This window comes from Euleptes europaea, chromosome 15 (assembly GCF_029931775.1).
Source record: "Euleptes europaea isolate rEulEur1 chromosome 15, rEulEur1.hap1, whole genome shotgun sequence".
In the NCBI taxonomy this organism is placed as follows: domain Eukaryota; kingdom Metazoa; phylum Chordata; class Lepidosauria; order Squamata; family Sphaerodactylidae; genus Euleptes; species Euleptes europaea.
The window spans coordinates 47,426,704-47,450,706 of record NC_079326.1 but is presented as its reverse complement, the minus strand read 5'-3'; the positions used below and the strand labels follow the sequence as shown (position 1 = coordinate 47,450,706).

The 24,003-nt window shown below is 45.7% G+C and overlaps 1 protein-coding gene across 1 annotated transcript in view; it reads left to right on the top strand.

The window, feature by feature from the left end:
• PIKFYVE (phosphoinositide kinase, FYVE-type zinc finger containing) overlaps nucleotides 1-17,582 on the top strand; it is a 73,804-nt gene extending 56,222 nt beyond the window's left edge. The window contains exons 29-40 of the mRNA XM_056861126.1: nucleotides 948-1,068; nucleotides 2,089-2,184; nucleotides 3,160-3,243; nucleotides 4,227-4,318; nucleotides 5,506-5,670; nucleotides 6,148-6,207; nucleotides 8,510-8,686; nucleotides 9,690-9,793; nucleotides 10,754-10,882; nucleotides 12,712-12,973; nucleotides 13,720-13,794; nucleotides 17,449-17,582. Coding sequence (XP_056717104.1) covers nucleotides 948-1,068; nucleotides 2,089-2,184; nucleotides 3,160-3,243; nucleotides 4,227-4,318; nucleotides 5,506-5,670; nucleotides 6,148-6,207; nucleotides 8,510-8,686; nucleotides 9,690-9,793; nucleotides 10,754-10,882; nucleotides 12,712-12,973; nucleotides 13,720-13,794; nucleotides 17,449-17,564 — 1,481 coding nt within the window. The 3' untranslated portion in view covers nucleotides 17,565-17,582. The remainder of the gene's footprint in view (nucleotides 1-947; nucleotides 1,069-2,088; nucleotides 2,185-3,159; nucleotides 3,244-4,226; nucleotides 4,319-5,505; nucleotides 5,671-6,147; nucleotides 6,208-8,509; nucleotides 8,687-9,689; nucleotides 9,794-10,753; nucleotides 10,883-12,711; nucleotides 12,974-13,719; nucleotides 13,795-17,448) is intronic.
• Nucleotides 17,583-24,003: the final 6,421 nt, after the last annotated feature.

Sequence of the window (24,003 nt, the reverse complement as noted above, 5' to 3'; positions counted from 1 at the left end):
ACTAAGCAAGTAAGTGATGTGAAAGACCTCTGTCTGAGACCCTGGAGAGCCGCTGCCGGTCTGAATAAGACAATACTGACTTTGATGGACCAAGGGTCTGATTCAGTATAAGGCAGCTTCATGTGTGTTCAGAACTTGCTTGTCTGCTGGTTGGTAGAATACACAGATTGGACATAGAAGGAATATATCTGATTCTTTCCATGTTAGGTTCTTTTTAGCCCTTTGACTACTGTGCTGGTTTTAAAAAAATGTATCATAAGCCCAGTTCTAATACGAAAGTTTCAGTCGGGGGTTCTTATTACTTTAAAGAGCTATTGTTTGCAACTGACTTAGTTAAAACGGAGGAATCAATCCATATTGTTTCCAGAACTCTTCATGCTTTCTGCCAGAGATGGTTTTTAGTAAGGGAAACAAAGCTAGGCTTCTGTTTGTGGCTAAGAGCAAAAAAACAAAGAGACAAATTGGGGTAGCGGGTGAATTAATTTGAATTCAGCTCTGAGACCCTGATGCTTTTGCATATGCTTTTTTCAAGGGGATCTGTAAAATATCATAGTTGCCACAGTTCCCTCAGCAATTGAAATTTCTCAGAACTATTTTATTCCTGAGAGTTTCTTTTGTTTCTTCGTCCTGGCAGCTGCTTTGATGTTTTGATGTTGATTTGATTTGCTGACTGCTTGTCTTTATGATCTTGGTTTGTTTTCATCTCTTGCAGCCTTGCTGCATATTTAATTGCTCCTCTTATTTGCATTATGCTGTTGTCAATTTGAAGCCCTCTTTAAAAAAAAAAACCAGTTATGGGTGTGCGAATTTAAATTGTGTAAAGCTGCCTTGAACACTCGCTCTTTGTCAGTTTACATTTGCTTGTATCCCGCCTTTCTGCTATTAAAATGAACATTGTCTGAAGAACCAGAGTTCTGTGACTTAACTGAAGTGCCGTTCTGTTTTAGATCCGTTTGATGGACATATGCTGGGCTCCACGGACAGCCAAGTGAAAGAGAAATCGACTATGAAAGCTATCCTAGCAAATCTCTTACCTGGAAACAGCTACAATCCCATCCCATCCCCTTTGTGAGTAAAATCATGGTTACGACAGAGTAGAAAAACAGGACTGATATTCAGGCACAATCTGTTTTTTAGATTTTGTTGCCTGACAAAATCTAAAATAATAATAAAATAAATACTAGGGTTATAAAATCCTCTTGTGTTTCTAACGCAGTGAGCCTGACAAGCATTACTTGATGTACGAGCATCATTATGATGGTGTAGAACTGTGTGTGTCCGTATGAGAGAGAGGGAAGGGTAGGTGACTGGATGCGATTGGGTCAACTTCAGCCTCACTTGGTTGCGGAGAGGTTCAAAAACTGCATCCCAGAGTTGCTAATTAAAATGAGCAGTGTTTGCTTTTTATGTAGGCCTGTCATCCTCTGAAACGTAATGGCATCAGACAATTTCTTTTTTATTTAAAATTTTTATTATAAACATTCATCTTACAATAAAAGAAAAGAAATTACTAAAAAATCAAATAAAAAAAACGAAACAATGCTGCAAATGGCATCAGACAATTTCTAATGGGACGTGTGTGTGTGTGTGTGAGTGAATCTACCTGCTTTTTTTTTTTTTGCCCGGCTTTGTCTTAAAAAATCCCCTCCTCTTATCCTGTCTAACTGAACAGCTCTTCAGTATTAATTAGCGGCTGCCTTTATTGTATGCCTTTCTCGTGAATTCTCAAGACTGATGGTGTGTAAAGTGCCGTCAAGTCGCAGCTGACTGACGGCGGCCCTGTAGGGTTTTCAAGGCAAGAGATTAGCTGAGCTTGGCTGGGGAGTGCGGGGTATAAATAAAATAATAATAATAAGAGGTGCTTTGTCGTTGCCTGCCTCTTGCATGGCAATCCTGGATTTCCTTAGAGGTCTCCCATCCAAATACTAACTAAGGCTGATGTTCCTTAGCTTCTGAGATCTAATGAGATCGGGCTAGCCCGGGCCGTCCAAGTTAGGGCCAAAACAGATCACAGATTTACAATGCAAACCAAAAATAATAATAAAATAAATACTAGAGTTATACAATCCTCTTGTGTTTCTAACGCAGTGAGCCTGACAAGCATTACTTGATGTACGAGCATGAGCGCGTTCCCATTGCAGTCTGCGAAAAGGAGCCCAGCTCCATCATTGCCTTTGCACTCAGGTAAATGGGCCAGTTCTGCTGTGTGACTGACTTCTGTGTTTTGGAAATGGAAATGCAAACCTCACCATGGCCTTCTATATGTACTGGAGAGCGATGTTCCAGATTCGAAATCTTTTCCACCCACTTTGGTTTAAACCCTTACAAAAACCCATCATGGCTCCTTTTTAAACTTGCGTGAGAGAAGCCTGGGTCTTTCCTTAGACACTTGCCAAAATGTCAGTACCCATTCTACTGACAAACTTAATTGCCCTGTACCTATTGTTTTTTTATTGCTTATACATTATAAAAAACAGCAGGTTTTTATAATGTAGGGGAGAACTTAGGTGTAAACTGTGTGTGGCTCCAGACTGGAGCTAGCAATGCATGCGCAGAAAGGAAAATGAACACATGAGGTTGCCTTATACTGAATCAGACCCTTGGTCCCTCAAAGTCAGTATTGTTTACTCAGACTGGCAGCGGCTCTCCAGGGTGTCAGGCAAAAGTCTCTCACATCACCTCCTTGCCTCGTCCCTTTTACCGGAGATGCCGGGGATTGAACCAGGGACCTTCTGCATGCCAAGCAGATGCTCTACCACTGAGCCACGACTCCTCCCCAAATATATTTGGCTAGCTCGTCTTGTCCAAGCGTGATGGCTACAGCAACACACACAGCCTTGAAATACTTTTAACAAAATCATAATCTGTGTATGGAGCCATGGAATTGTGCAACAGATGATTTGTTGAATTTGGTTTTGAAATGGTACCAAAATAAACGCCTTGTGCCATGTATTCCACATGTGGAAAAGGCGGCTTTCGACATGATCGTCTTCGCTTAGCACGAGCAGAGACAGCGAGGAGTAATTTTAGCGCTGCCCATGCAAGGTCTGTTGGGCATTCAGAGACCTCCCGTGGGGATCCACCCTTTAGTCTGGGGGGGCTGGTGTTCTCGGTTGGAATTCTGATGGTGGGCAGTTCACATGTCCTTTTTATTTACAGTTGCAAGGAGTACAGAAGTGCCTTAGACGAACTATCCAAAGCGTCTTTGAAAAGCAACGGAGAAGAAGGACTTCAAACCAGCAGGTGATGATCTGATAATCTGCTGAGCGGGCAACTTGAAACAGGACTGCTCGGAACAGCCTTCCTGTACCCCTGGAGAAGTACCAGCAGCTTCACTTCATCATGGAATCATAGAGTTGGAAGGGACCACCAGGGTCATGTAGTCCAACTCCCTGCGCAATGCAGGAGATTCACCACTACCTCCCCCCACACCCCCAGTGACCCCTACTCCATGCCCAGAAGATGGCCAAAAAACCCAAACCCTCCAGGATCCCTGCCCAATCTGGCCTGGAGGAAAATTGCTTCCTGGTCCCAAGGTGGTGATCGGCACTACCCTGGGCATGCAAGAAAGGGCCATGAGAGCCAAATACTGATGCAATCCTTCCTGCCCTCCCTCTCATTATCTGTGCTGTAGGATCAATAGGCAATGTGTCTGCTGCTTGATTGTTAACCAGCTGTTTGTTTCTACCTATTTTGGCATTAGATGAGTTATTTAAAATTGGCACTTTTCATGCCAGTAGTCTAGCACCATGTGTATGTCTATCTACTACTGCCCATACAGCTATAGCCTTGAGCAGAAAATAAAGGAATAAAAAATGCCCTACTTAGTGTTATTCTTTTGGTATTTAATTATTGCCCCTATGAATTTTGCCACAGAATCATTTGTATCTGTTTGAGTAACAGAATCATTTGTATCTATTAGTAACTGCGTTATCAGCGCCCTCGTACTGCCAGATGCCCCGTTGGACCTTTCTGTATTTTTAAATAAAGGAGTAATTAAACTAGCCCTCAGCTCATTAAATATAGGATGCTCCATGATCATATGTTCGATAGTTCCAGCTTTGCCATGTGAGCAACCACATGTTCTATTTGAGCATGGCCCTTTTTTATAGCTGCCCTCGAAAACTGCCGAAGGAAGGGAGAACGTGTATGTTACGAATGGAACGTTCTCTTGGAATTAACTTTTACGTATGGTGGGTTTTAAAACCGATGTCTTTTGGTTCCAGCCTGGCTGAGAGCAGAGCAAAGAACAGCAGTCCAGTCCGGCTGCCCGAGACGAGCGCGGGACCAACAAACCAAATGGCAGAGGCGGAACAGCGTAAGAGCAGAGAAAAAATCCCCCCTCCCCCAACAGAGATAGGATTTGTGTTGCTTCAGAATACAGGTTGAAGCAAGGAAAGCAAATAATGGAAATCCAACTTTGGTTTATTCTAGTTGAGGCTTGCTTACATTTTCGTTCTGTTGCAGCTTTGCTGGTTTTAGAAATGCCAACATTGATGCAAAAACAAAAATCAGTCTGCATGCTATTCAATTGTAACACCATTGAAACTGGTCTGGTGAGTTGTTAAAGCTGCCCCGTAAGGTTTTCATTGCTCCATTGACCGTCCCAGATGTTACTATGCTAAGCTTTGCCACCTTGGCTCAAGAGGAAAGGCAGGGCATAAATAAATGTATATAATAAATATGTAAACTTGTGGTTCATAAGTGATGCTCACTGCAGGAGCTTGTTGAAATAACAGAAGTGGCTTGCTCTATTGAATTCTGAGAGATGTGTTAGTTGGCAGGGATAGGGAGTCCCACCAGGAAGGGGCTTCATTCCCTCCGCAAGAGTCATAGAATCATTGAGTTGGAAGGGACCACCAGGGTTGTCTAGTCCAACCCTCTGCACAATGCAGGAAATTCACAACTATCTCCCCCTACACCCCCAGTGACCCCTACTCCATGCCCACAAGATGGCCAAGATGCCCTCCCTCTCATGATCTGCAACTGTCAAAGTAATGTTAAAATCCACCCCTGCTAAAAAAAACCCTCAAATTATCCAGTTCACAGCTAGAGTCCTGAATAAAAGGTTTTATCCATCTCTCTCTTGCCACATTAAGCAGGCAAAAACTAAATGGACAATGTTGAAGGGTGTCTATGTGACCAGTAGCAGCATCTGAAGCGTACAGGCGAGAAGAATAGCAACCCATTCCTATTTGACTGTCTTTTTTGTTTAGCCATTAAATGAATTAAGTTTGAATTTATTGAAGAATTAGAAAAAGGAAGGGGCGGGAGGGTTTGGTAGCACCAGACATGTGTCTGTATCCTCAAGCCAGTTTTATCACCTGGTGGTTGTCGGAATGTTCCAGCTGATAAAGAAATTCCTCTGTGTGGAACTCTAGAATGAATAAATTAGCCAAAAGACCAAAATGGCAGGCTGTTTCCGATGGCAGTTTTGCTAGAACGATTTAATAGTGACGGTCCGGTTGACCGGGGCTAACCTTTTCTTCCGCGCTTTGGTTGCAGCAAAGAAGCCATATGGTGTGCTGTCCTTCTTCCGGGGCACTGGAGGGAAAAGCCCTGACCTCTCTGCCCAGAAAAAGGAGACTTTGCGTGGAGCGGACAGTGCCTACTACCAGGTTGGACAGACGGGCAAAGAAGGGGCGGAGAACCAAGGAGCAGATGCTGCAGGTAAGCTTGCATTGGCGGGGGGTGGGGGGCGGTTATGCGACCACTCGAAATCCTTCTTAAGCAGAGACGTAGGTGCTTGCAGAAAGCTCCACTCTGACTCTTCAAATGTTGCCCAAAGAAAGGCTGCGTAGCACAAAATGTGCCTGGGGATGCAAAATGTGCCCCGGGTTTCTGGCAAGCAGTCTGCATGTTCTCATTAGCCTCTCTTTCGCATCAGGTTTTGGAAGCTCTGCCGTGCATGAGAGAAGTTTGCATCAGTGAGCCGGCTGACTTTTGTTTCTCAACTTTTTGTTAACTTTGTTTCGTTGCGAGATTTGCTGCTTTTAGCAGTTTCACGGCTTGGCGTTTGGAAAGCAGTCACCGTTGAGTCTTTTGCTTGAGAAGAACGGGGCTTCTGTAAGAATAAGTGTGTTTGTTTTTTTGCTGTGTGACTTCTGGCAAGGCATCCCGGATGCATCTTTCGTTTTCCTCTTTCAGACGAAGCGGATGGAAGCGATGGGCAGAAGAGACAGCTGGGCAATCCACATGTTGAGCTCCGTAAGTAGGAACTAACTAGGGAACCTGAATGGGGGAAGAAAATGGCTGTGATCCAGCACAGTTTCTGCAGGCTACAAATGAAATAAACAAATAAGGATATCTACCCATGCAATGAAACCTTGTTCTCCATGTGCCCAAGAAGTCAGTATTGTTTTTTTAAAAAACTTTTTTTGTTAAGTCACAGCTGACTTATGGCGACCCCATAAGGTTTTCAAGGTAAAAGATGTTCAGAGGTAGTTTGCTATTGCCTGCCTCCCCGTCATGACCCTGGTATTCCTTAGAGGTCTCCCATCCCAATACTTGCCAGGGTTGGGGCTGAGAGCTAGCGTGGTGTAGTGGTTAAGAGTGGTGGTTTGGAGCAGCAAGCACTAATCTGGTGAACTGGGTTGGTTTCCCCACTCCTGCACATGAAGCCAGCTGGGTGACCTTGGGCTAGTCACACTCTCTCAGCCCCACCTACCTCACAGGGGGTCTGTTGTGGGGAGGAGAAGGGAAGGTGATTGTAAGCCAGTTTGATTCTTCTCTTGGTAGAGAAAGTCGGCATATAAAAACCCAACTCTTTTTCTGAGAGTGTGTGACCAGCCCGAGGTCACCCAGCAAGTTTTCATGGCAGAGTGGGGATTTGAACCTGGGTTTCCCAGTTCCTAATCCATAGAATCGTAGAATCATAGAGTTGGGACCAACAGGGTCATCTAGTCCAACCACTTGCACAATGCAGGAAATTCACAACTACCTCCCCCCCACACCCCCAGTGACCCTACTCCATGCCCAGAAGATGGCCAAGATGCCCTCCCTCTCATCATCTGCCTAAGGTCATAGAATCAGCATTGCTGACAGATGGCTATCTAGCCTCTGCTTATAAACCTCCAGGGAGAAGGAGAGCCCACTACCTCCTGAGGAAGCCTGTTCCACCGAGGAAATGCTCTAACTGCTAGAAAATTCTTCCTAATGTCTAGACGGAAACTCCTTTGATTTAATTTTAACCCCTTGGTTCTGGTCCGACCGTCTGGGGCAACAGAAAACATCTCAGCACCCTCCTCTATGTGACAGCTCTTCAAATACTTTAAGATGGTTATCATATCCCCTCTCAGTCTTCTCTTCAGGCTAAACATACCCAGCTCTTTCAGCCTTTCCTCATAGGTCTTGGTCTCTAGACCCCTCACCATCTTTGTTGCCCTCCTCTGGACACGTTCCAGCTTGTCTACATCCAACACCTTAACCACCAAACCCAACTGGCTCTCATTAAAAACAAAACAAAAAACTACTCCATGAAATCGTAATGTACTTGCTTGCCAGATTATGTTCTCAGCAAAGCCAGTCTTAATGGTTGGAACTGCAAGTTCTGAGAAGAGGCTTAGAGGAAGAGGGTCCTCCAGTTGTCATCCTTTTGAAAATGTGCCCGCCTACATTTGCCATACGGACTCTATCCTAGCCAAGAAGGGCTTTCTTGGTCAGACCAAGAATTGTAACAGTAGATGGCACCTTGGAGCCCAATGCATCTCCTGGGGAAGCTGGTTACTGATTCTGGCTTTATTTCCCTGAGGGTGTCTGTAAACTCGCTCCAGAGGGTCAGAAGACCCTCCAGAACATCTGCAGATAGGATGGGAGGCAAGATTAGGAAACCTGTTTTCTGGAACTCCCTGCCCCAAAATGTGGTGGTGGCTGCCAACTCGGAAGGCTTTAAAAGGGGAGTGGACATGTTCATGGAGGTGAGGGGTATTCATGGCTACTAGTTAAAATGAATACTAGTCATGATGCATACATATTCTCTCCAGGATCAGAGGAGCATGCTTATTATGTGAGGTGCTGTGGAACACAGGCAGGATGGTGCTGCTGCAGTTGTCTTGTTTGTGGGCTTCCTAGAGGCACCTGGTTGGCCGCTGTGTGAACAGACTGCTGGACTTGATGGGCCTTGGTCTGATCCAGCATGACTTTTCTTATGTTTTTAGAAGGGCCTTGGGACCCTTTTCACACACACCCACACCCGAGATCTGTCTGTCTTTGCCCCCAAGTGATAGATTGCTAGCAATCTGCTTAGGCACAGGAATTTGCTGGCATGGAAATGTTATTATATCAAGTGGTGGGATTGTTATTTATTGAGTGTGTGTTGTATGCACAGAAAAAGAGTGTGACATTTTTTTGCATTTTTCGGTGTGACAAATGGTTTTTTTAAGAAGAGGAACATCTCGAGGAGGACAGGTCTAGTGGAATTAGAAACAAGAGTCTGCCCCTGAAACATCCGTTCTGACACGTGGGCCTTCCACTACCTTTATTGACGAAGGGCTTTCTCCTTCCTTTGCAGAATTCTCTGATGCAAACGCCAAGTTCTACTGCCGGATTTACTACGCGGGAGAATTCCATAAAATGCGTGAAGTGATACTCGGGAGCAGCGAGGAGGATTTCATCCGCTCTCTCTCGCACTCTTTACCCTGGCAGGCACGAGGAGGCAAATCTGGAGCTGCTTTTTATGTGACTGAAGGTAACGTTGGACTTATTTATGATTTCCTTTATTTATAGTCCACCTTTCTCGCTGGGACTCAAGGCGGATTACACAGAGTGAGTCAATGCGATCAACAGGACGGGACGTTCAATAAACAATGAAATAGGATTAGGATTGTAGAAGTCTGGAACCAACCAGATGTCTAAAAAGCAGAACTGAAACAAACCATGAGTAAGAAGAAGCAGCAGCAGAAGAGGAGTTGGGTTGTATACCCCTTTTTTCTCTACATTAAGGAGTCTCAAAGCTGCTTACAATCGCAATCCCTTCCTCTCCCGACAACAGGCAACTTGTGAGGTAGGTGAGGCTGAGAGAGTTCGGCCAGAACTGTGACTAGCCCAAGGTCAACCAGCAGGCTGTATGTGGAGGAGTGGGGAATCAAATCTGGTTCTCCAGATTACAATCCGCCGCTCTTAACCATTGCACCATGCTGGCTCTCACATGATACATTAACATGATACCTTAAACAATACAAAAATCACAAATTACATAGTAGGATTCTACTTACAGTAAGTCAGAGGTTCCCAAACTGTACTCCAAGGAGCACTTGGTGCTCTGCGAAACATCTCCTAATGCTCTGTGAAGAGATTGGAAAGAGAAATACTACCGTCATTCAGTGTAGTATATAGGTGCTAGGTGAAAATTAGTGCTCCGGGACAAATTTCGCTCTTGAAAAGTGCTCCATGACTCAAAAGGTTTGGGAAACTCTGCAGCAAGCTATACCCAGTAATGTAGACCACATCCTCGGTATCAGTGTCGGTTCAGTGTGTTTGCTGCAGCAGGCTGGGCTTGGCATTTTGAATGCATTTGGACCCTGCTGGGGTAACGTTCTTACCCCCAAGGGCTGCAAGTCGGGTTACAGCTCCAGTTTCCATGTGCTTGATGCCATTTACATGGCAACGCTTGACGGGATCGGTCAGCCGGTCGACACACCGCCATCCCTACTATGTCATTTGTGTACAATAATTTAATGCTTGTTCTTCAGATGACCGTTTCATCTTGAAGCAGATGCCCCGCCTGGAGGTCCAGTCCTTTCTAGACTTCGCCCCGCACTACTTCACGTACATTACTAATGCTGTGCAGCATAAGGTAAGGCTTGCAGAATCTTTCTGGCTGGGCTTTGCTCTTGACGGCTGCTGTTTTTAAGAATTCTTTCTTACTACAGGTTGAGTATCCCTTATCCGGACTGCTTGGGACCACAAGCGGTCTGTATTTCGGATCTTTCCGTATTTTGGAATATTTGCATATACATAATGAGATATCTTGGGGATGGGACACAAGACCAAACATGAAGTTCACTTACATTTTATATACACTTTATGCATATAGCCTGAATGTAATTCTAAACAATATTTTAAATAATTTTGTGTACATTGAACCCTTAGAAAGCAAATTGGCATGCTGCTGAGGTCCTGTGAGTAATGCCAGCTCAAAAAGTCTGATTTTCGGGTCAGTTTGGATATTGGATGTCCGGATAAGGGATACTTAACTTGTAGTCTGAGTCAACACAGAATGCATTTTTAAGTAAGATTGGTTTAAAAAATGTGGTGATGTTTTTGCAATATTACCTTTCTTCTGCTGATTCCCCACCCCCCAGAAAAACCGTGATCTAATGCAGAGATCTTCAGCCCATGGGTCCCAGGCCTCTGTAGCGCTGCCTTTATTGGCTATTTTATGGATCTGCTGCTAGTACACATATATAGAAAGGTGCTACATTTCCTGCTTCTCTTTGCCTGCACATGAAGAAGAGCAGCAGTACAGCAAGGGAAAGTCCCCTAGCCACAGAGAAAATTCCTTTTTAGTACAAACAGGTTCAGAGATTCTGACTCCTCCTCTTCCTGTCACATAGGCATGTCACATGACTTCTGTCACCTCTTTGCTGCTCAGTGGGTACCATGCCATCATCAGTGGTTAAAGGTTGGTCCCTGGTGTCTGGATGGGTTGGAGGCCACTGTTCTAATGTTATATAGATGGACACTAGATTTGTCACAATGACTGAAAATTGAGCCACTTCTCTTTGCTGAGCAAAACTTGCATTCTCTGTTTCAGAAACCGACAGCTTTGGCCAAGATCCTTGGGGTATATCGGATTGGTTTCAAGAACTCCCAGAATAACACAGAGAAGAAGCTTGATTTGCTGGTCATGGAAAATCTTTTCTATGGCAGGAAGATGGCTCAGGTGAGTTAACATCTCAGCTGCTGGGATGGCAAGTGACTCTTGGGCAAGGGTTTCTCCTGTGGAGGTAGTGAGGCTGCCAAAAGCACCCTTAAGGTAGCGGAAATACATTTGAATACTTGCCTTCCCTTTTCTAAACCTGTGTCAGTCATGTTCCCCAGGACCAATCATTGTGGTTTTGGTGGCCCCTCCCAGCCCCTTTTGGCTGTCACAACAGCCTGGCGCACTCGAGATGCACATGATGAAGCCCTTGGAATCAGAAAAGCTGGTACAACGTAGGCACTTTCGCACATGCTAAATAATGCACTTTGGGTTCACTTTCAATGCGCTTGGCAACAGGATTTTACTTTGGGCTTTTTTGCATTCTCATTTTCCTTGCTTCTAAGTTCCTGTTTCCTTGGGGTGGGGTTCCAGTTCTGCACGTGTTTTGCTCCCTATAGTGGTCGACTCGATATCACAGGTTTAAGTCCATCGTATCTCCCTGCAGGTTTAAACTGCAGGTTTTTATGCCGGATGTAAACCTATGTGATATCGAATTAACCACTAGAGGGAGGAAGATACATGCGGAACTGGAACACCCGCCAAAGAAACAGGAACTTACAAGTGAGGAAGATGAAATGCGGAAAAGCCCTTTGTGTAATGCAAAATCCACTTGCCAATGATCGCTAAAGTGCATTGAAAGTGCATTATTCAGTATCTCTGGAAGTGCCAAAATAGCGCTTCATGAGAAGATAAGCACTCCCTTCTGAAAGCAAGGGGGCTGCCTTTGATCTTAAAGAATATCTTCTGACCCAAGGCTTACGTAGGACAGAACTCCAAAACTTCATGCTGTTCCACCTAGCCTTCATTAGATATGACTGGATTACAGAAGTGAGACTAAAATATGTGTTTTTGAACAGCAGGCTGGAGAAGGACGGGAATGGCGAGTTGCCTGGTTTTGTTATGTAGCTGCTATATGTTAAAGCACAAAGTTGTTTTAAATGGGGTACAACGATAACTGCTGATTTCCCTCCCCCTTTATGATTCCCTCTGTTAAAATTAGCGCATCTTGGAACTGGGAGGTTCACCAACAAAGGAAGTGACACTTGCTAACTTCTGACACTGTTTAAAAACAAAATCCCAGTTTGTTGGATTTTCTCTGCCAATTTGAAAAGGGTCACTGGATCCCACCCAATTAAATTCTGCCGTGAGACTTGACTAAAATGTGTGTTAATCTTATTCTGACCAAATGCCCCTGGCTGAATATCCCTTTGTTTGTTTGACCTCGTTTGTAACATCTGATTGCAACACTGTTAAGGCAGATATTGTGTACACACACACACACACACACACACACACACACACACACACACACACACACACAAATAGGTTTGTCTTGTATTTGAGTAAATGTGTATCCAGCTGTTTCACCACAACTTTTAGCTGAAGGGCTGAGTTGGTTTGTGCTCAAAAAATACAGCTTCCTACATTTGCCCAGAACTATTTCTGCTTCAGAACGAGTCACATTTATGATATATCTTCTCATGGCTCAGGAATTATTAACACTTCCTTATTTTGTTTATGGCCTTTAATCTTGAAGTAACCTTGTGAAATAAGCCCTTTGTTCCTTTCACTTTACGAACAAAGACCCGGCCTGTAGGTATATGACTTGACTGCCATCCAGTTGGGTTTGTGCCAGAATAGAGAACTGAACGTAGCTTCAAGGCCGGTCCCCTGTCCCATGACCCACACTGGTTGTGATGTTGTGAGGAAGAGGTAGCCTGTAATATGGTGTAGAGAATGCCCTGAAGTAACTTCCCTGCGACAAAAACTGCTGTCTCTTCTCCCACTAGGTTTTCGACCTGAAGGGCTCCCTGCGGAACAGAAATGTGAAAACAGACACCGGGAAAGAGAGCTGCGACGTGGTCCTGCTGGATGAAAACCTCCTGAAGCTGGTGCGGGACAACCCCTTGTACATCCGTTCGCACTCCAAGGCTGTCCTGAGGGTTTCCATCCACAGCGACTCTCACTTCCTTTCCAGCCACCTCATCATTGATTACTCTCTTCTGGTGGGCCGAGATGACACCACCGACGAGCTGGTGGTCGGGATCATTGGTATGTAATCCTTGACCCCAAACAGCCAGGGGGTTGCTGTCCCACAAGCGGCCACTTCATGTTATTTGGCGGCCATGTTACATCTGCTCCATCGGTTGGTGTGCTTCTTGGATTGGCCCACCTACTTTGTGATTCTATACCATTGTAAGAAGAAGAGTTGGTTTTTATATGCCGACTTTCTCTACCACTTAAGGGAGAATCAAACTGACTTACAATCACCTTCCCTTCCCCTCCCCACAACAGACACCCTGTGAGGTAGGGGGGGCTGAGAGAGCTCTAAGAGAGCTGTGACTAGCTCAAGGTCACCCAGCTGACTTCATGTGGAGGAGTGGGGAAACCAACCCGGTTCAGCAGATCAGAGTCCACTGCTCCTAACCACTGCTCTTAACCACTGCGCCATGCTGGCTCTCCATATACCCATGTAATTGAAGCTGCCTTGGCTGGTGAGCTGCTTTTATGCCCGGAGATTTTAATGGGGGGGGGGGTGTTTGGTGATGATATTGTATAATTGGCAAGTAGTGGTGGTGGATTCAAGGTTAAGATCCGCTGGGTTAGCCTAAGGGGCAGGTGAGGAGCATGATGGGATGCAGAAGGGAGGAAACGGGGTGGATGCCACGTGGACTGAAGGAGCTCTGAAGCGGGGGGGGGGAGGTGTTTGCTAGTGGCACAGATTTTCCACGTCCCCTGGAACTGGTCTTTCATTCAAGGCCGCATATCTAACCCAGGTTGCCTTCCTTTTCTTGTAGATTACATACGCACATTTACTTGGGACAAAAAGCTTGAAATGGTGGTTAAGTCGACAGGCATCTTGGGAGGCCAAGGTGAGTCGGAGGAGCCTTTCTCCACATTCGTTGCTACATTCCCCCACCCCTTCCTCAGTTCTCTTTCTTCCCTTGTGTGCATGTTTTCGACTGACCTTTGGTTCTCCTGGAACTATAAACATACAAACTCCATCTTAAAATGCCAGAAGCCCTAAGATGCTTTTACTGTGCAAAAAGGGGGAGGGCATTTTCAAACCCTAATTATTGTCCTCATTGGGGTCAGGGGAGTGGGAAAGAACAATGTTGCCTTTTCCCTAGTTCTATTATGGGTGAAAAGGTTTGAATGGAAGAGTTAAGGCAGCGGGTCCCCAAACAGTTTGCTGAATCATTCCTTAGCCAGTGTGGTGTAGTGAGAGCCAGAGTGGTGTAGTGGTTAAAAGCAGTGGTTTGGAGTGGTGGACTCTGATCTGGAGTACCGGGTTTGATTCCCCACTCCTCCATATGAGCGGCGGGGGCTAATCTGGTGAACTGGATTTGTTTTCCCGTTCCTACACGTGAAGACAGCTAGGTGACCTTGGGCTAGTCACAGTTCTCTCAGAACTCTCTCAGCCCCACCTACCTCCCAGGGTGTCTCTTGTGGGGAGGGGAAGGGAAGGTGATTGTAAGCCTGTTTGAGTCTTCCTTAAGTGGTAGAGAAAGTTGGCATATAAAAACCAACTCCTCTTCTTCTGATCTCATTTTGGAAAATGCAATCCAGCTTGTTTGGAACTGGTCAGCCACTAGCGCCTACCCTAGACCTAAATGTTTAGCACGGGAGCATCTTCCTGCTGTTTTGGAATACCATCATCTGGAGTGGCAACCTCTCGGTTTGCAGTGCCATGCTGCCAAAAATAATATGGATACCCATCCTCCCTCCTGGGGACAGAGCACTCCCATCTTTTCCATTTCTCCCCAGTGGAAAATCTTGAATTCTTAATCATTCCAACCTTTCAAAGACTTTTCTTCTTGGCCAGACATAAAGCCTTACTCCTCAACCAATTATTTGGCAGATTCTTAAATACCCCAATCGAACAGAGAGTCTGCCCATGTGGCCAAGGCAAAGGCCGAAGCACCATTTTTTATTCAGTTGTGATTTATATTCTACAGGATCTTCTTTTATTACTCCATTGATTTCACACTTTCCTGTCTGTTCTCACGACTACCGCTTAATCGATCTGCTGTCTGGTAAAGATAAGGCTGTTACTCTACCCATAGTTTATTATTTAACGGCTGCTTCGAAGATAACGCCGAAAGTTATAATCAAGTTATGCCTAAATGCTTATTTGCATACAGGCGCTCTTTTTGCACTGGAACTGGATACCTGTCCTATTTGATGATCATGTAGGGTCTGAATGGCAGCCGGATGGAATTGTTTGTCAATATGTCATTCCCAGCTGCGGGTGGGAAGCCAGCTTCCAGGTGGAACTTGGAGAACCCCTGGAATTAAAGCTTTTCTCCAGACTACAGAGATTAGTTCCCCTGGAGAAAATGGATACTTTGGAGAGTGGACTCTATGGCAATGCACCCCACTGAAGTCCCTGTCCTCCCCAGGCTCCACCTCCCAGTTTTCAGAAGCTTCCCAAACTGAATCTAGCAACCCTACACACACACACCCGATCCACTGCCGGTGGCCAGGGGGGGGACCTGGAAACTCCAGCTGCTGGATAAGCATCATGGGACCAAAGGCGACTCTTGGCTCTCCAGTTTTGGTTCCAGTTTTCATCTTTCCCACAAGTTTTGTGCAAATATTTATTCATTTATTGACTTTTCTCGCTGAGCCTCACAGTGGGATGATGAAATTTAAAACCATGCAATGAGAACAGTATAAGGCAGGGGTCGGCAAACTGCGGCTCCCGAGTTGCATGCGGCTCTTTGGCCTGTTGAGTGCGGCTGTCCAAACTTGGTTCGGAGCCCCTGCTCTCGCGCCCGCTCACGCCAGCAGCCGGGCTGCGGAGCCGGCTCACCTGAGAGAGAGAGAGAGAGAGAGAGAGCAAACGAGAGAGAGCAGGCGAGCGGGTGCACTGTCTCTCCCCCCCCCCCCCCCGCCGTGGGACTCAGCCGGAGGCCAGGTCTACCAATAGGCTTTTATGGTGGTAGACCAGGCCTCCAGACGAGGACTCCGGATGGGGAGGGGGAAATGGCAGGGACTTACAATTTAATTTTTACCAATAAATAAGATGAGTTTGCCGACCCCTGGTATAAGGCATATTAAAGAGCGTAATAAGATTGGATTGCAAAGTTAGGAAATAGTGCAATAAGCATAGTATAAGCATAGTATATACAGGGGTCGGCAAACTCATTAGTCAAAAGAGCCAAATATCAACAGTACAACGATTGAGATTTCTTTTGAGAGCCAAATTTCTTAAACGTAAACTATATAGGTAGGTACACTGTTTATTAACTTAATAAGCTTTAAAGTTTTAAGTCTTAATTAAACTATAGGTACACTGAATAATACTTGATATCATACTTAATAGTGATCTTATTTATTGATAAAAATTAAATGGTAAGTCCCTGCCATTTCCCCCTCCCCGTCCGGAGTCCTCATCTGGAGGCCTGGTCTACCACCATAAAAGCCTATTGGTAGACCTGGCCTCCAGCTGAGTCCCATTGGAGGCCAGGTCTACCCATTGGCTTTCTTGGCAGTAGACCTGGCCTCCGGAGGCCCATAGAAGCCAATTGGTAGACCTGGCCTCTGAAGGGGGACTTTTTCCCCTCCTCGGAGTCCAGGTCTACCGCCAAGAAAGCCAGTGTGTAGACATGGCCTCTGGCTGAGTCCCATTGGGAGGCCAGATCTACCCATTGGCTTTCTTGGCAGTAGACCTGGCCTCCGGAGGCCCATAGAAACCAATTGGTAGACCTGGCCTCTGAAGGGGGACTTTTCCCCCTCCTCGGAGTCCAGGTCTACTGCCAAGAAAGCCAGTGGGTAGACATGGCCTCCCAGTGGGACTCAGCCAGAGGCCAGGTCTACCAAAGGAAGCCCGCCCTGCCCAACAACTGATAGGTGGGCAGGGCGGGCCAGGAACCGCCGAGCCGCCCGCCCAGCAATCATGCGGCTAGAGGGGAGGGGAGGCTTTAGCCTCCCAACCATTGAGGGCAAGGGAAAGGGGGACCCGGCCATTCTCCACGGCGGGTGGGGGAGAGACAGCCCGCTCGCCTGCTCTCTCGTGCTCGCTCTCTCAGGCGCGCCGGCTTTGCAGCCCGGCTGCCGGCGCGAGCGGGTACGAGAGCAGGGGCTCCGAACCAAGTTCGGAGAGCCGCACTCAACGGGCCAAAGAGCCGCATGCGGCTTGGGAGCCGCAGTTTGTCGACCCCTGGTATAACACATGATATAAGAAGTGCAATACGGAAATGCGGGAACTGTGCAATAAAAACAAGATAATTCATATAATAGTGCCATAAACTACAGCCCTTGTCCCTTTGTAAAAGCCTCCTTTTGAACAATTCCCAATATTTCAAGCATGGTTGCCATTGGTAAATGAGGTACAAATTGTTCTTGGTTCCTTTCTCTTGTTAGATGGATTTTATGGGAATCTGATCTCTTGTTTTGAGGCCCTTCTGTCTGTCCCTGACCAGAACAGGTAGCTGTCATAAATGTTTAACTGTTGTGGTTTTGCTGTCTCAGAATTAACTTCTAAGATATATCTTTTTTTTTTTCATTTTAAAAATCGTTAGGCAAAATGCCAACCGTAGTTTCTCCAGAATTGTATCGGACCAGGTTTTGTGAAGCAATGGACAAGTATTTTCTGATGGTGCCAGATCACTGGACAGGCCTGGGCCTGAACTGTTAAGATGAAGGACCTCTTGAGGAGACGTGGAAGAGAGACTTCTTCAGATTTCCTCGACACCGATGTCTTCAGTAGCAGCGAAAGGAATCTCAGGCTGCACCAAACTGCATTGGTCTGAACCCACACTTTGATGCAGGAACATTAATGGGAGAGCTACTGTTTGGAACGGCTTACTATCAGGTTCAGATTGGACCATCTCATTCACAGGGAGAAGAATGCTCCCATCACACAGAGAGCTGTGAGGGTAGTGTCCCCCCCCCCCCCCACAGGCCACTGTAAACGCTGAACTCAAATCTTGGCCTGTTCGTAAGGGGGGCTTGCGTTAGGAATCTTGCACATTTTACACAATTCATTAATATAAAACCCAAGTGAATTTGCAGGCCCCCAAATCAGCCCATTAAGATGATGCGACAGAGATTTATTTTAAGATGGGGGAAGGAAACCCATGATTAACGCAGCAGCTTCTTGCCACTGTGGTGACCGGGAAGCATAAGCATGGTTGCGCAACTTGCTCTGTTATGCACTGATGTCCTTCGGCAGGTTTCCGTGAGCTGTTAAGTTTTGAGGATTTTCATCATTTATAGATGCACCATTTTGTCATTTGGAGCACTGCTTTTCTTTTAAAAGTAAGACACTTTTTTTAAACGAAACCAGACATTTTACCGCGGGTCCTCTTTTCCCCCATGGTCCCCAACTCAGATTTCCGTGCACTACCAGTGAATGGAATTGATCTGTTTTGAGCTGGCTTATGTGCGCGCACACATACACACAAATCCCCTGTCCACGAGCATGCTTTCTCAAGAGCAAGCCTCTTGACTGCGTCGAGGCCTGTCTTGAGAACATGACCATCACACACAGCTTTTCCTACATTCCTTGTTCTTATTATCCTCCGAGAGGGTACCTGGTTGTCTTTGTGAGGATGAATATTTTGGTTCTAGACCGACCCACTATGCTTCCGTTCAAGTAAGGATGGCCTTAAAGTGCCGGTCCTGCCTACTTGATTCCTTTTCGTTTCATTACCAGGTTAAGTATTTACATTCCACAAATCTCTCTCTTTTTAAAAAAGGCTGTTGAGCAATAGCTGCTCTAGCCGTACGGACACTGATTTTCAGTTTTTGAAGGTGCTCCGAACACAAACTGAACCGAGATGGTATGTGGTATAATAAACCAGGTATGTGAGGATTGGGGCTGTCTTCGCAACCTGAAAAGTTTATTTTTTTAAAAAATATATATATATGAAAAGTTTACATTTTGCTTGAACATAATAAAGGCCAGTACAAAGGAGACTGTGTTTATTTAAGAAGTAATTGCTAACTTTTTCTCTCTTAATGGCTAGAGAGCGGGAGAGATCACAAATCCCAGGGTTCCCAATTAACAGTGTAATCCTAAACCGAGTTTACACTCTTCTAAGCCCCATTCACTTCAGTGGATTGGGAAGGGTGTAACGCTGTTCAGAATTGCACTGTAATTCTCTCTCACTGCAGCAAAGGAAATTCTAAGCCTGCTTCATGAATAGCTTTTCATGGCTCTTCAAGGGGGGGGGGGGCCTTCAGCCTGAATGGGGCGTAAACTGTCCCATTCCGAGCACTCAACGACGGCCCTGCGATCATGCTCCCTTGCCATAATCCTCCACCTCTGCAGACGCAGCACCATCGTAGTATTTAAAATGGGTGGAGCTTTCTGTTGAAAACTGAGATGCTGTTTTGATATTTCTCGGGCCAGGTGGGGCACGTTGGGCCCCGTCCAGCATGAACCGAGAGACTTGCAAAGCTAGATATTTATTCCTGACTTGGAGGCGTTTGAAATTCATCGTATAAGCGGCCAAGTCATTGTATCAGGAGTGCAGTTTGGTCATACTTTTCAGTGTATACATGGGAAAGTTCAAGTATTTGCCTTCAACCAGAGTCCTATTATTTTAGTCCATTCAGAGCTGCAGTGTTTGAGTTTTTTAAATGTGAAACGAGATGATCGGTCTCAGTCTGGTGTTGCAGCTGATCTTTGCCCCCTAGCATTTATTCCTTTTATTTTCAGCACGATTGACGCACCCCTTAATTAAGGAATGTCTTTAGAACAGCAGTGTTTAACCTTTGGCTGATTTAAAGTATGGATCGTAACAGATTCCCTGCACGTATTTGAGAAGGGAGGTGCGATATTATGCTGCTTTCCCTAGAATTGCTGCTTATGAGATTTCTGGAAATAGTTTCAAATACTTGAAGGTGAAATGCTTGTGTTCAGCACTGATTCTGAAAGGAGCACGTAGGTATAAAACCATAGCTTTTTTCTTTCAAACTGCATGCATGGCAACTGGAAAGGATCCTGGAAGAAGCAGCCTTGATTTCTACAACTCGGGGCCCTACCTATATGCTTGTATTTCAGGCTTGGGTGTCCTGGGTAGTTAGCAGGAGAGTAACTTGTCTCCTGTGCCTTGGAAATGGCTGCACAGATGATTTCCTAGATGCAAAAATCCTTCACCTTGAGGCACTTAAGCCTCTCTTTTAAAAAAAATTCTGTAGCCTTAACTCAGCCATCCAGAAGGCCACTGAGACATTTCATGACCGGTTCTTCTTCTCTCAAAGTCTCCTCGCTTGCAAATGCTCGCAGCGTGCTTTGGAAAAGACAGTCGCTGTTGCTGAAGCATTGTTTGCTCATTTTTTCACTTGTTGGCCAATAATTGTGTTGTGTACAATTTCAGACTTGAAAGTTCCGTATATTCAAAACAAGATGCAGATTTTCAGGGCAGGTTGACGGGAGGCGGTGGAATGAGGTGGACGGATTTGCGAGTAGTAGAATGGATTGTAACACTTCAAACTGAGGGTGAGGGAATGACATTTTTCAATATCTCCTCATGTAAAAAAACTCTGCAACAACCCTCCTCTCCCCAAACCTGTTGGGGAAGAGAGCACAAAGCCCCTCTTCCCCTGATCTCTGCTTGCAGGCAGGTAGAAAGAACAATTAGAAATTATTCCCCCCCCCCCTTGTGGTTTATTTCATTCTACCACTTCGTTCCCATTGCATTTGGCTGTATGTTGCAGCATATTTTGTTCCTTTAACATAAGTGACAGTACTGAAACCAGCAGGGATTTGTTTCCAGGATAAATCAAACACATGAAGCCGCCTTATACTGAATCAGACCCTCGGTCCATCAAAGTCAGTATTGTCTACTTAGACAGGCAGCGGCTCTCAGGTCTTTCCCATCACCAATTTGGCTAGTTCCTTTAACTGGAGATGCCGGGGATTGAACCTGGGACCTTCTGCATGTCAAGCAGTTGCTCTACCACTGAGCCACGGCCCCTCCCTGTGTGATGGATGTCTGTATATGGGCTTGAGATGGGTGGACAGTAGAATCGGCCCTGGAAATGTTAAGTTTAGGGTAGGAAAATGCTTCTTCTTTTTCTTGTTAAACAGCCTACCTTTGTACATTGTAGATGCTACCGAAAGGGTAGGAGTTGGGGCTTTTCACCAAGGAAACTGAGGCTGTTACCGCACTAGGTATTCCCAGCGATGTATCAAGAGTTTGGAAATGTTATAAAAAACATCGCTTTAAAAGGGTTTTTGGATGCTACGGCTAAAAAATGGTTGGAAGACGTCTTCACAGCTAAAGGGGCCAAACAAAGTGCGAACAGTATTTTTTATAACATTTTCAATCTCTTAATACATCGCTGGGAATACCTAGTGCGGTAACAGCCTGACTCAAAGCACGTTTTGCTATGCATTTTCTCCGCTGGATGGCTAACATTTAATATTGCCCTTTCATATATGATGCTTCAATACTAACTTACTCCACTTTCTAGGAAGCAATAAGTGATCAGAGCGGCTGACATCCGAAACCTGTAGCGGCAGGCACCCAAACCAGACAGGTTGTGCGGTAGTTCCTGACCCCGCTCGGTAGAAGTTAGGTGCTAACGCAGTATTCTAGAAGCACACAATGCAGACAGTGTTCATGTTCCAGTCAGCGCAATGTGTTTCTTTTTAATTTTGCTGTACAGATAAACCATGTGTGAGTTGTATATAGAGTAAGGAAGTTTTTACAATTGTGGAGCAGACACGCTTCGATAAGTGTTTTTCATGGGCTGGGTGGGTTTTGGGCTAATTATGGAAAATGCCAATATATTTTTGTGTTTTCTGTGTTTGTATAGCTCAGCTGGGAGCCTGTGCTCCTCACACAATGTGCTCCCTCCCAAGTTTCCTTTTGAGGTCAGAAGGAGGGGGGTGCCGCATAATGGGAACTACGAGGATCAACCCTGTTAAAATACTGCAGACCAGGCTTAAACCATGTCAAAGCACTTATTTAATGTATATAGTGTGTATATTTCTATCCTATCTTGCGTGTTGGATGTATTTTTTTAATGATCCTGAGATGTTCAACTATTTAAGATGGAATTACCTTGGTTACTTGGACTACTAAACTGTATACAGATGGGGTGGGGGATGAAGAAATAAAGTAATTAAATGGTATCTGCTGTCTTTTACTGCTTTTATTTCCTTTGCCATCTCCAAAGCACTCCGGGATGTTGAAAAGGTTGTCTTTGGTCCATGGAGGATTCCGGTGCATGTGCTGTAGTTTGGCTTCTTCCTAAAGGTTTTTGGTGGAATTTGCCCAGACAATTTAAGAAAGATGTAGACAAGCTGGAACATGTCCAGAGGAGGGCAACAAAGACGGTGAGGGGTCTGGAGACCAAGGTTGAAGGAGCTGGGTATGTTTAGCCTGAAGAGAAGACTGAGAGGGGATATGATAACCATCTTCAAGTATTTGGAAGGGCTATCATATAGAGGAGGGTGCCAAGTTGTTTTCTGTTGCCCCAGAAGGTCGGACCAGAACCAACGGGTTGAAATTAAATCAAAAGAGTTTCCGTCTAGACATTAGGAAGAATTTTCTAACAGAGCAGTTCCTCAGTGGAACAGGCTTCCTCGGGAGGTGGTGAGCTCTCCTTCCCTGGAGGTTTTTAAGCAGAGGCTAGATGGCCATCTGTCAACAATGCTGATTCTATGACCTTAAGCAGATGATGAGAGGAAGGGCATCTTGGCCATCTTCTGGGCATGGAGTGGGGGTCACTGGGAGTGTGTGGGGGAGGTAGTTGTGAGTTTCTTGCTTTGTGCAGGGGGTTGGACTAGATGACCCTGGTGGTCCCTTCCAACTCTGATTCTATCTTCATCTGACCACATTCCCACAGTAGGAGTTGGTAATGTTTGTTCTTGAACCTCAGAGAAGTTTGTTGTGGGGAGTTGCAGCAATGCGGGAGAGTAGGGTTGCCAGGTCCCTCTTTGCCACCGGCGGGAGGTTTTTGGGGTGGAGCCTGAGGAGGGCGGGGTTGGGGAGGGACTTCAATGCCATAGAGTCCAATGGCCAAAGTGTCCATTTTCTCCAGGTGAACCTATCTCTATCGGCTGGCAATCAGTTGTAATAGCAGGAGATCTCCAGCTACTACCTGGAGGCTGGCAACCCTACAGTAGAGTCCTGTGTCTCTGATTATGCCCAACCGGCTTATGGTGACTTTGCATCTGCTTGCCAGCTCATCATTCTGTCTCCATCAAGCTGTTTGAGAAGGGGAAGAGAGCTCCTTTTTTAAAATTGGAAAACGTTATTTTTCTACAGAAGAAGTCTCCCAGCAGATCCCTTGTCTGTGGGTGGCCATATTTCACCTGATACTCGCTCAGCGATCCCCACTTTGCTTTTGCAGAGGACAACCGGGACCAGTAACATCACTAGTTCAGCACATTAGTCTTAGCAGACAAAGCGTATCCTATCCTCAAGAGTACTGCCCATCGGCTGTCCATTACTTTCAGAACGGCAGCATTAACAGTTACCATCAGCACTACAGAGACGCTGCTTGGAAATGCGGCCATCCATCATCCTATCCTAATGGGAAGAGACTATAATGGTCCAGCGGTAAGTGTTGCGTGCAGATGGAGGGGGGGGGCAGCCAATGCTTAAACACTAGGTGGCAGCATTAGAAAGCATAATAATTTCCACTGATGGTCACTAGAGTCAGGTTCCTTCACAGGTGATTGCAACCATTCTTTCCCTGTGTCTGTGGAGGGGAGCTTTGACTCTCGAAAGCTTATACCCTGGACTCCAAGGTGCTACTGGATTACTAAGCTTACACCCTGGGCTCTAAGATGCTACTGGGGAGAAGCTGTGGCTCAGTGGTACAGCCTCTACTTGGCATGCAGAAGGTCCTAGGTTCAATCCCCAGCATCTCCAGTTAAAGGGACTAGGCAAGTAGGTGATGTGAAAGACCTCAGCCTGAGACCCTGGAGAGCCGCTGCCAGTCTGAGTAATACTGACTTTGATGGACCAATGGTCTGATTCAGTAGAAGGCAGCTTCATGTGTTCAATTTATCCTGTGTCTGTTCACACAGTGGCCAACCAGGTGCCTCTAGGAAGCCCACAACAAGACGACTACAGCAGCACCATCCTGCCTGTGTTCCACAGCATCTAATA